General features: G+C 50.9%; 1 protein-coding gene and 1 long non-coding RNA gene across 2 annotated transcripts; one reads left to right on the top strand and one right to left on the bottom strand.

Annotated features, from left to right (window-relative positions):
* Window positions 1-1631: 1631 nt before the first annotated feature.
* LOC135313190 (uncharacterized) lies at window positions 1632-3861 on the bottom strand. The gene is made up of 2 exons (XR_010372820.1): window positions 3435-3861; window positions 1632-1867 (listed from the first exon to the last, which is right to left on the bottom strand). It is a non-coding gene; the product is annotated as an uncharacterized LOC135313190 (long non-coding RNA).
* A 218-nt stretch (window positions 3862-4079) lies between these two features.
* On the top strand, window positions 4080-9077 carry DUSP6 (dual specificity phosphatase 6). The gene is made up of 3 exons (XM_064450585.1): window positions 4080-5073; window positions 5700-6137; window positions 7553-9077. The coding sequence occupies exons 1-3, from the start codon at window positions 4671-4673 to the stop codon at window positions 7858-7860; spliced, it is 1149 nt and encodes a 382-aa protein (XP_064306655.1). The 5' UTR covers window positions 4080-4670; the 3' UTR covers window positions 7861-9077.
* Window positions 9078-9914: the final 837 nt, after the last annotated feature.

The following is a 9914-nucleotide window of genomic DNA, read 5'->3' as shown; positions in this document are numbered from 1 at the left end:
TTTAGGCCCCATCTTCTCATAGAAAGACAGGTACTTACCAAATTCTTCTCCAAATCAAGTAGAATAGAGGTGCGAACCTGCATCTTTACAGGAAGAATACACTTGTGTAAGGAAAAAAACTTTTCCCATCCCTGATGTCTAACTCAAGAAGAAAATTCATCAGCACTTAGCATCCTGAGGGCGCCTCTGCATCGCTGCCTCAGTATCCCAGACTGTGAGGCATCCCACAGTGGCTCAGTTTCAAAATGTCATAGATACCTGCCTTTTTGGTACTTCTCTCTTCTATTACACTATGTAGATAGACTGTCTGCCTAATACAGAGCCAGGGCTTCTACTACACAAGAGACGTGAAGGAATTGGGCAAAGCAACACTGAACTCTAATCTCCATCACCTATGTGAGGCTCTTGTCCTCAGTGTCTGTATCTCTGGCCAAGATAAGCTCAGGTTATAAGCACTCATGGAGGTCTACTTGCACCTCTACACATGCTAAGAACGAGCAAAAGGTTTATGGTCCAAAAGCCAGCAAAATAGGGTTTTTGTGGTGAATAAGTTTTGAGTTGGGCTGAAGAAGTTTCATTACAGCCAGGGAAGTACAAAACCAAAACAAAATAAAACAAACCCCACCCAGAAATAAATGTTTCAGGGTTCAAAAGCTAAGTCTGCCAGTGACTGGATGAATGAGGGAATCATGGTTAACAGGAATAGGCTCTTCTTACTGCCTAGGCACTATAAAAACTTCTGAAAGTTGAAGGAAAAGTGACCTTCTGGTGAGGCTTCGATGGTAAATCTGGTCTCTGACAAAGCATCAAATAAATGGTGGCGTGGTTAACTGACTCCACTCCTGCATTCCTCGGCAACTGACAGGACAGCGTGGTTCAGAGAGAGAGAGGAAAAGTGAGCGCATACGTGCACGCGAGCACAAAGATAACAACGTGCCACGCAGTTTTCATTCTCCTGTAGAGTTCTTCAGCTGGTATGTGCCGAGGGATGTACTACTACAAATCTAAAAGGCGTAATTTGTATTTTACTTGTTTAACTCTGCTGCAGTGCAAAACCTCCTGCCTGACTGCCCAACTCGCCAAATGCCGCCCTCTGACCGCTGCCATGCAGTGAGCCGGCTGTAGAGATCACTGTTACATGTCTCTGCCCCCAGCTCCGCTTGGGAAATACAACTGTCTTGAGCATGCTTCATCTAACTTTTTATTGCCTTCATACACTTAACCTTAATGCTCATAACATTTCAGTCAGATCTGACAGTACTAATGATAAAAATCTCTTTAAATGCTATCATTATTTATTGTTGCATTACTACTAGGCAGGTATCTCAATGGGTTTGATAAATTGCTTGCATAATATGTAGCTTTCAGTTAAAATGTTGAATGACTAAGATTTTTATTTTAAACCACTGACATAAAAACGTCACTGAAAATGCCCTGAAGTTGATAATCAGAACATATTTTCTTCCTAAAATATTTTAGTCATCAGAGAGGCAAGTTTACCTTATATGAATGTGGAAGTGTTTGATGGAAGTAATTTGGGGCTTATTCTGTTTTCTTCAGATCCTAATTCTGCGATGTGCTGATATTTTTCTGTGCACCTTCATTTTTAACAATGTAATCAAAGTACAATGTAACCCGAAAGAACCACGTTAATTAATAATAACGTGTATTACAAGGAACAAATTGTATTTATCATTGTGTCAAGCTTGCTGGGAATTGTCACAACGTTATACTGAAATTGTCCCTGTCTAACTTCCAGGTCACGTTCACTATAGTTTAATATGATTCCTTCTGCGTGTTTTCTAAGTTGACTTCTTAGGTGACAGACGATCATCTGAGGATTCTTCTGGCTGTGGCTCCTGGGGGGCTGAAGGTTACAGAGAAAATAAAGCTTTTATTAGCATAAGTGAGCAATAAGAAATGCTTGAGAAGGTTGTAAGACAAGCATTGCATTATACCGTGCCTTAAGAGATAACTACAGCTGAGGTGGTTTGAAAATTTCTATTTCAGTTGGCCATGCATTGCAGAATTTCCGTTTCCAGGACTTTCATTTCTTAAGCCTGAAATCCATGGTTAGTAAGGTTGAAGTTTGGGTTACATTAGTTTGTAAAATTTGAACAAAAGTTGATCTGATACACTTAAGAAGGATAAGAAATAAACATGGTGCCAATTTTAAGGGGAAAAAAAAGTAGTACTTAAATTATGACCTGATTATTCATTTTACCAGGACTGTGCTATTTGTCATACTAATGGAGTGACCAACAGTGCCAGAGCCGAAGAATTTGCTGTCCTGCCTGAGCCCTGACACAGGTGAGACTTAAGTATAGTGTGTTTGTGTGTGAATATCCACAAATAAATAAATACAATTCAGAGGCTCCTGCTTTGATCTGTTACAGCACTGAACATTTAGACACCATACCCTGAATACATCAAGTCGTACAGCAAGTGAAGCACCGGGCAAGAACAGCCTGGAAATTCTTTAGCGAGAGAAGGCAGGACCGTGGTGGGCAAGGGGGACTGGACAATTTGCCCCCACTGAGCAGTGGGACAAGTTATGTGGTGCATGTCCAGTGAGTCCCACATCAGCCTGGCCAAATCCCCCTGCTTAGGGGCAGGGTAAGGTTTGTGTGACACTTCAGTCCCACTTGCAAGCCTTCAGAGAAGGTAGCAAGAAGGGATCCTCTCAAAGTCCCTGCTGGGGACGATGTCGTTAATGCCATCCTGGTGTCAGCCCCGCCTGAAACTGCAGCGACCGACGCGCCAACTTCAATTAACATCACGGATGTTTTCTGTGCAGAACTCACAGGACCGTCCATGAAACTACCTGTTCCCAGGGTCAGCCCTCTCCAGCCACTTGCTCCTTAAGGAACCTCCTTCAGCTTGGGTTAAAAATAACGAGCCCTGAAGCACAGGAGCGGCGTAACCGAGATTAGCCTCTTCAGAACAATTTTACTCCCAAACAGATGTTGGCGACGGGATTAGCAATTAGGCCAGGCTTCTCCCCATTTATTTTCGCTCCTCGCTTTTCACTCACCCATTCGACTACCCGCACCTCGGAGCACCCCCGCCCGGCTCGGCCCCCGGCGCCGCTCCGCCCGCTCCCCGCAGGCCCCCGCTCCCCCGGCGCCGCTCCGCCGGGTCCCGCACCCACCCCCCCCCCCGCTTCCCGGTGCGGAGGAGACCGCAGTGTCCTTCCGCCCGCCCGGGGCCGGCGCTGGGGCCGGGACGAAGCGCCGGACGGCGGCGGCGGCGCGGCCCCACCCGCGGGAGGAGCCGGTGGGGCGGGCGGGGTGCTGCCAGGTGCGAGGGGCCCCCCCCGGAGCCGCGCTGGCGGCGGGCAGGGCGCTCCCCGCCCCGCCGGGGGTGGCTGCGGGCTCCGCGCTGGCGGCGGCCCCGCGCCGCAGCCGGGCGAGCGCCGTTCCGTTACCGGCTACCTGGAGGGGCCCGGCCGCGCCGAGGGAGGCCGCTTTCCCCGGTCACGTTTTTGGGGTGGCCCGCCCGGGCTTCAGCAGTGCCCGCAGGCTGCTCCTGAGGCGGGGCCGGCTCCCCGGCTGCGCTTCGTGCGGCGAATAAAGCCGGGCCGCGTCGGAAGAGATTAGCTCGGGGTTTACCCTTCACCCGTGTCGAGATCAGCTGAGGACAGAGGCTGCCCGCCTCCCTAAAAATGGGATTCCCGGAACGCCCTAATGAAAAGCCGGGCCGGGATCAGCGCTGGGGAATTAGGGGGGACGCGGCCGGCCCCGCGGCGGGCGTCGGGTTTGGGGAGAAAAAACATGGAGGGAGAGAAAAGGTGCCTTTTGTTCCGCCAGCGGCGGCCTCGGTGCCGGTGCCAGCGGAGGGGAGGGGGAGGGAGGGCCGGGCCGCGCCCCCTCACCTGCCCCCGCCGCCGCCCCCGCCCGCCGCGCCGCGCCGCGGCCGCCGCTTGTTTGCACTCGGCTTATCCGGAGCGGAAATTCCTTTCCGTTTTTGTGAATGACAAACTCATTAACGATTCATCAACACAACCTGTTCCAGCCGGCCCGTCGCCGCGGCAACAGCCCCTTCCGCGCGCCCCCATTGGCTGCGCCGGAGAATGTACCCATTGAGGCGTCCCGCGGTTGTACCCATTGAGGAGCCGCCGGGCTGCGCGGGGCCGCGGCCGAGGGGCGCTGCGGGCGGGCACGGGGTACGGGCACGGGCGGCCGCCGCACCGGCACCGGCGCGGTGCTGCCGCGCTGAGCGGGGCAGCCCCGCTCGGCGGCGCGTTAATTGGATTTCATTCACGCGGGGCGGAGGAAAAGCCCAAGGGCTCGGGCTGCAGCGGCGATTAGGCAGGTTCATTCAGGGATTCATTGACAAAAAAAAATACCCAACAGAGGAGACCGGGCAGGCTGGCTGCGCGCACGCAGGCACACACACACGCAGGCGCTTGCACTTAGGCACACGCACACACAGACAGACAGACACAGACAGACACACACGGGCCGGGACCGCTTCTCCCTCCCCGTGACTCCACCGCCGCCCGGCGCGGGGGAGGCGGCGCGGGGGGGGCTGCGTGATTCATTTTCCTGGGGCGGAGGGAGATAAGTTGCGCGGAGTTGAAGGGGTGCAGCCCGCCCGCCGAGCCAGCCGCATGCCTCTGTGAGAGAGGGGCGCTTCCAGAGCACGCTCCGCTCCCCCCGTCCTTCCTCATGCTAGATACGTTCAGACCCGTCCCTTTCGCGTCGGAAATGGCGATTAGTAAATCCGTGGCGTGGCTGAACGAGCAGCTGGAGATGGGCAACGACCGGCTGCTGCTGATGGACTGTCGGCCGCAGGAGTTGTACGAGTCGTCCCACATCGAGTCGGCCATCAACGTGGCCATCCCCGGCATCATGCTGCGGCGCCTGCAGAAGGGCAACCTGCCCCTGCGCTCCCTCGTCTCCAGCAGCGAGGAGGACCGGGAGCGCTTCGCCCGCCGGTGCGGCACCGACACGGTGGTGCTGTACGACGAGCACAGCCGCGACTGGAACGAGAACACGGGCGGCGAGTCCGTGCTGGGGCTGCTCCTCAAGCGCCTCAAAGACGAAGGCTGCAAGGCGTTCTATCTGGAAGGTGAGAAGGGCCGCCGGGGCTTTGGGGAGAGATCGCCGCCTGCCTGGGGGCCCGGCCGGTGGGGGACGGGGAGGCGACCCCGCGGCTCGGCGGTGCTGCTCTCCGCCCGGTGGGGTCGGAGGGGGGGGGGGAGCCGCCGCGGCGCCCCCCGGGCGTTGCACCCTGACGCTCCGGGGGGACAGTAGCCTGGGCGAGGGGCCTTTCCCCCAGCCCTCTACCCCCCCACCCCGCATCCCTGTCCTCGCTTTGTTTAAAGACGCTGGAACCCCTGTAACGGCGTGGGGAGGACGGGGCTAACGGGGCTGCCGGCATGAGCCGGGGAGGGCAGGAGGAACTGCCGCCGAGACAGCTCTCGGAGGTCCCCGCAGGGCGAAGCGGCGCAGAGCTTTAATCTTGAATGTGCTGAGCCCTCCGCCGCAGCGGGCGATTTTCTTAAACCTTCTGTTAGGGTAGTCCGCCTGCGTGACAGTGTGACATATTTTTTTCCCCCCCTCTTTTTCCCGGGGCTCGAGAGGGTGGGAAACAGATGCCCCTTTGCAGGCAGGGCTGTACTGGGGGAGTAAGTCGGTTTGCCATCTTATATCAGGTTGTATTTCCCTCCCCCCCCCCCTTGCTTTTCTCCCCAGGTGGTTTCAGCAAGTTCCAGGCCGAGTTCGCCCTGCACTGCGAAACTAACCTAGATAGTTCGTGTAGCAGCAGCTCTCCTCCTTTGCCAGTCCTGGGCTTGGGAGGCCTCCGAATCAGCTCCGATTCCTCATCAGACATTGAATCTGACATTGACAGAGACCCCAATAGTGCCACCGACTCCGATGGCAGCCCTCTCTCCAACAGCCAGCCTTCCTTCCCGGTGGAGATTTTACCCTACCTCTACTTAGGCTGTGCCAAGGACTCCACTAATCTGGACGTTTTAGAAGAGTTCGGCATTAAATACATCTTGAATGTTACCCCCAACCTGCCTAATCTCTTTGAAAACGCCGGCGAATTCAAGTACAAACAGATCCCGATCTCTGACCACTGGAGCCAAAATCTGTCTCAGTTCTTTCCTGAGGCCATCTCATTTATAGGTGAGACCCGGTTATTTGCTAACAGCTATATGTCAAGCGAGAGAATTCAGTTTCTTTTGCAGAATTCCGGAGATTTCGGGCGACAAGTGGTATCAGCGTTTCTGGCAGACTCTGGAGATTGCCCCGCTTTTTGGTTTTAAAGCCGGCTTAAGTTGAGGGGCGGGTGGGGACTGTTGGGGGGGGGGGTGTCATTGAGGAGCCCCGGTGAATTGTACGCGACGTTTGCAGGTTGCAAACGCATATCTGGTTTGGCTGGTTGGGGGATTCCTCCCTGAGCCGTTTGTGTCGGAGCTGGCGACTGAGCAATGCGCAGGATGAGGGATCTTTTTAAATCTCTTCCTGGAGGGGGGGAGGTAAATGAGCCCGGGGTTGATGGTTTATTCGTCCTTTTTTTGTTGTTGTTGGGTTTTTTTTTTCTTTTTTCCTTCTTGAGGTTATGGAAGAGGAGTATAATAAAAAGTAACGATCAGGGAAGCTAACTTTAGCTTTTAAATACAAGTTATTCATATGCGGTATCCCTGGCAAATGTATAGTCAGAGCTTTAATTAAATCTCGTGGTAATAATGATATACCTCTCGGGCTCGATGCTTCCGTTAGCCAGCCCTTAGACATTATCCGTCAGCTTTGGAAAAGCGTCCCCTCGGGCTCAAGGAGTTCTGGTTAAAATTTGCACTCCCCTTCTTTTCGGGGAGGACTAAAATCCACCCCATCGGGGTGCGGTGGGGTGGGCATCGCATTATCTGTTGGAAAGCTGTGCTGTAATCCGGTTGAATGATACCGGTAACAGTGGAGAATGTAGGTAATCTGAGCCCAGCAGGAAGAAATGTGGGCTGGAAGCCACAAAGAAACTAATCTCCAGGCATTGTAATGCATTTCCTATTACAAAGGAACCCATTTTCAACCAATGTTGACATCCTGTTCCTCCTAATGGGCTGTCCCCTGTGACTTCCCTCATTCTTTTAAAATGCCTGAATACCTCCATTGTTAGCTGCACAACAGTTGGAGAATAATTTAATAGACCTTTGCAGTCTGCTGGTCTGTATAAAAGGCATTCAGTGACATATTGCAGGATTTCCATGCTGGGGCAAGGGGACTGTAAGAATTTAAGGCAAATCTCCAGGTGAAAGCTTGTCTCTTGAAGCTGACTTTTAAGTGTGTCATGCAGCGTATCCTGCTCCCTTTGATTCTTACTTTTCTCAGCTCTTGGACTTGGGTACAAGGTATAGGTAGGGGGGTGGATTCTCTTCTTGTCCTGGTTTTAAGCTGGTGGAGTTAACTCTTGTGTTGCACTGCTGGCCACTGGGATCATAATCGTCCTTTCTTCCTACTCGATAGTTATCTCACTTGTGTTGAGAGATCAGTTACCAACCCCCTGTCTTATGTGTCCTTCTCTGCCTCTCTTTGTCTCGGTACAGATGAAGCACGGGGGAAGAACTGCGGTGTCCTGGTGCATTGCTTAGCAGGGATCAGCCGCTCGGTCACAGTGACGGTGGCCTACCTCATGCAGAAGCTCAACTTGTCCATGAATGATGCCTACGATATCGTCAAGATGAAGAAGTCCAACATTTCGCCCAACTTCAACTTCATGGGTCAGCTGCTGGACTTTGAGCGGACTCTGGGGCTGAGCAGCCCCTGTGACAATCGAGTGCCGAACCAGCAGCTGTACTTCACCACCCCTTCCAACCAGAACGTCTTCCAGGTAGATTCCCTGCAGTCCACGTGAGCTCCCACCGCCTCCCTTCTCCTGTCCACTTCATGGGATCACTCCTCAATGGTTTCTCTTTGGCAGTGATAAAGAAAACACAGCTTTCTCTTTTTCTGGCCTCTGCTCTCGAAAAGCAGCTGTCAGTGCAGACAAGGAAAGGTTACACAGTATGGAATCGGCTATTGCGAAGGGAGGGAATGTGGTGAGCTCTCTGGGCAGGACCGTGGTGACCAGGCGGCAGGTGGGCAAGCACGCTCATCCCTGCTTGCGCAGTGGCTTGGGTCCGAGGACTTCCAGGGGGGTAGGGTAAGGCTGGACAGGCTGAGCACGTGTTCTCTAGAGACTGAACTGTCCTGCTTCCCTCTCTGCTTTCGGATCTGACACACACATCTTTGTCTTCAGTGAAGACTGGTTATTTTTGTTTGTTTGTTTTAATTTAGAGGAGCCAAAGAAAGAGATTTCAGCTTAGTGTGTTTGGAGTACTTGTTTGCCGGGAGCTCGGTAGTATTCTACTTGATCAATGTAAATATTTAATCTTAAATTGATTTGCAATTTTTTTTGAATTCACATGTATTCAAGAAATCAATCCAAGGGACATCTGTGTTTTTGTTCTTTTCATAAATTCTGCTTTATTTGTTTGTTCTTTTTTTTTTTTTTAATTACAAAGAATATATTTGCAGCATGCTTAATTTTATTGTTCGACTGAAGCAAGCTTTCTGATGAGGGAGAAATGGCAATGGTGAGAAGTTTGCAAATCATATTTTGTGAGCAAGTACGGTCTCTTTTTTCATATATCTTTATTTTCCTTGTGGTGATTTTTTTTTCCCTCACACTCTTGATATAGTTTCCACATGACATATATATATTTTTTAAATTAAATTAATTTTTTTGCCTTACCTTTTGTAAATAGTTCATCTGGGAGGTGGTTTGTCTTTGAATGCGAAAGATTTTTGATCACTTTTTAAAACTTTCAGATGTGCTAAACAGTGCATTACCTCTGTACAAATTCTTCAGGGAGCTTCACCTCAAATGCAATATTTTGCGTCTTTTTCTTTTTTTTTTGTATAAAACTGGAAGTATGTGCGAGCATTTGTACCTTTGCGTACGCACAGTGAACCTGCACATGGTTGCCAATAAGGGAGAGTCTAATTCACAGTGTAAAAGTTTTAAGATGGAATTTATTATAAGAATGTAAAACCTTAAATTATTAATAAATAAATAACTATTTTTGGCTATTGAGAACCTGGCTGGTTTATTCCCCCTTTCCCCTCTGTGTGGGTGTGGTTAATTGCACATACCCATATGGTTATGTTTAAAAGTCCTGATTGCTTTCAATAGCTTTTGTACAGCCCCTAAGACAATAAAGCCTTGATTTCCCCTTTGGTCCGCTGGTGCCTAAATGAATAAACAGTGCATGTGCTGGATTCTTGTCTCGCTTTGGTGGAGGGAAGGGTTTTGAAGGCCTGTAGGTTAAATGTAAAATATTCCAGCATCCCTTTGCTACCCCAGGGATACACCTGATCCTGGGCCTTAAGGGTTTTTTATTTTTTATTTTAAGGAGCTGCTGTCTTCTGGGTTTGTTTACAAGTTTTGGCCACTCTATTACAGATGCCAGGAGATGGGTTAGTGCTCTCCTTATCTGTCTGTCAGGAACTCATTTCACACAGATCCTTCAACAGTCTGCAGCCTGTAAATGACTTTTCCATTGCTGTTCAGCTGCATTGCAACTTAGCAGGTGAAGGCAAGGAGGAAAAGTCTCTATATACCCTTAGTCACCTCATTTCCTCTTTAGACCCTTCGAGTAGTCCTGTCTCTGCAGAAGGAAAAAAGGGGATTATAGCGATTGCAAAACTTCCTGCTGCAACTTATTTTCATTAACATCCTTCCTGGTGAGAAGTGGCCCAAGGTAGGGTGGTGCCAAAATCTGCGTGCAGTACCACGGTGATGGGCTGATGCTGCAGCTGGGGCTGTCGGCTGGGGTTCTGCAGAACTCCTGGCAGCCGGTGCATATTTCAAGTAATTTTAGAAACTGCAAGTGTGTGAAATGAAAAGCAAACAAAACATGGGAAAAA

The sequence above is a fragment of the Phalacrocorax carbo genome, chromosome 1, assembly GCF_963921805.1.
Source record: "Phalacrocorax carbo chromosome 1, bPhaCar2.1, whole genome shotgun sequence".
NCBI lineage: Eukaryota > Metazoa > Chordata > Aves > Suliformes > Phalacrocoracidae > Phalacrocorax > Phalacrocorax carbo.
Note: the sequence above shows the minus strand (reverse complement) of the source record. Positions and strands in the feature narration are given on the sequence as shown.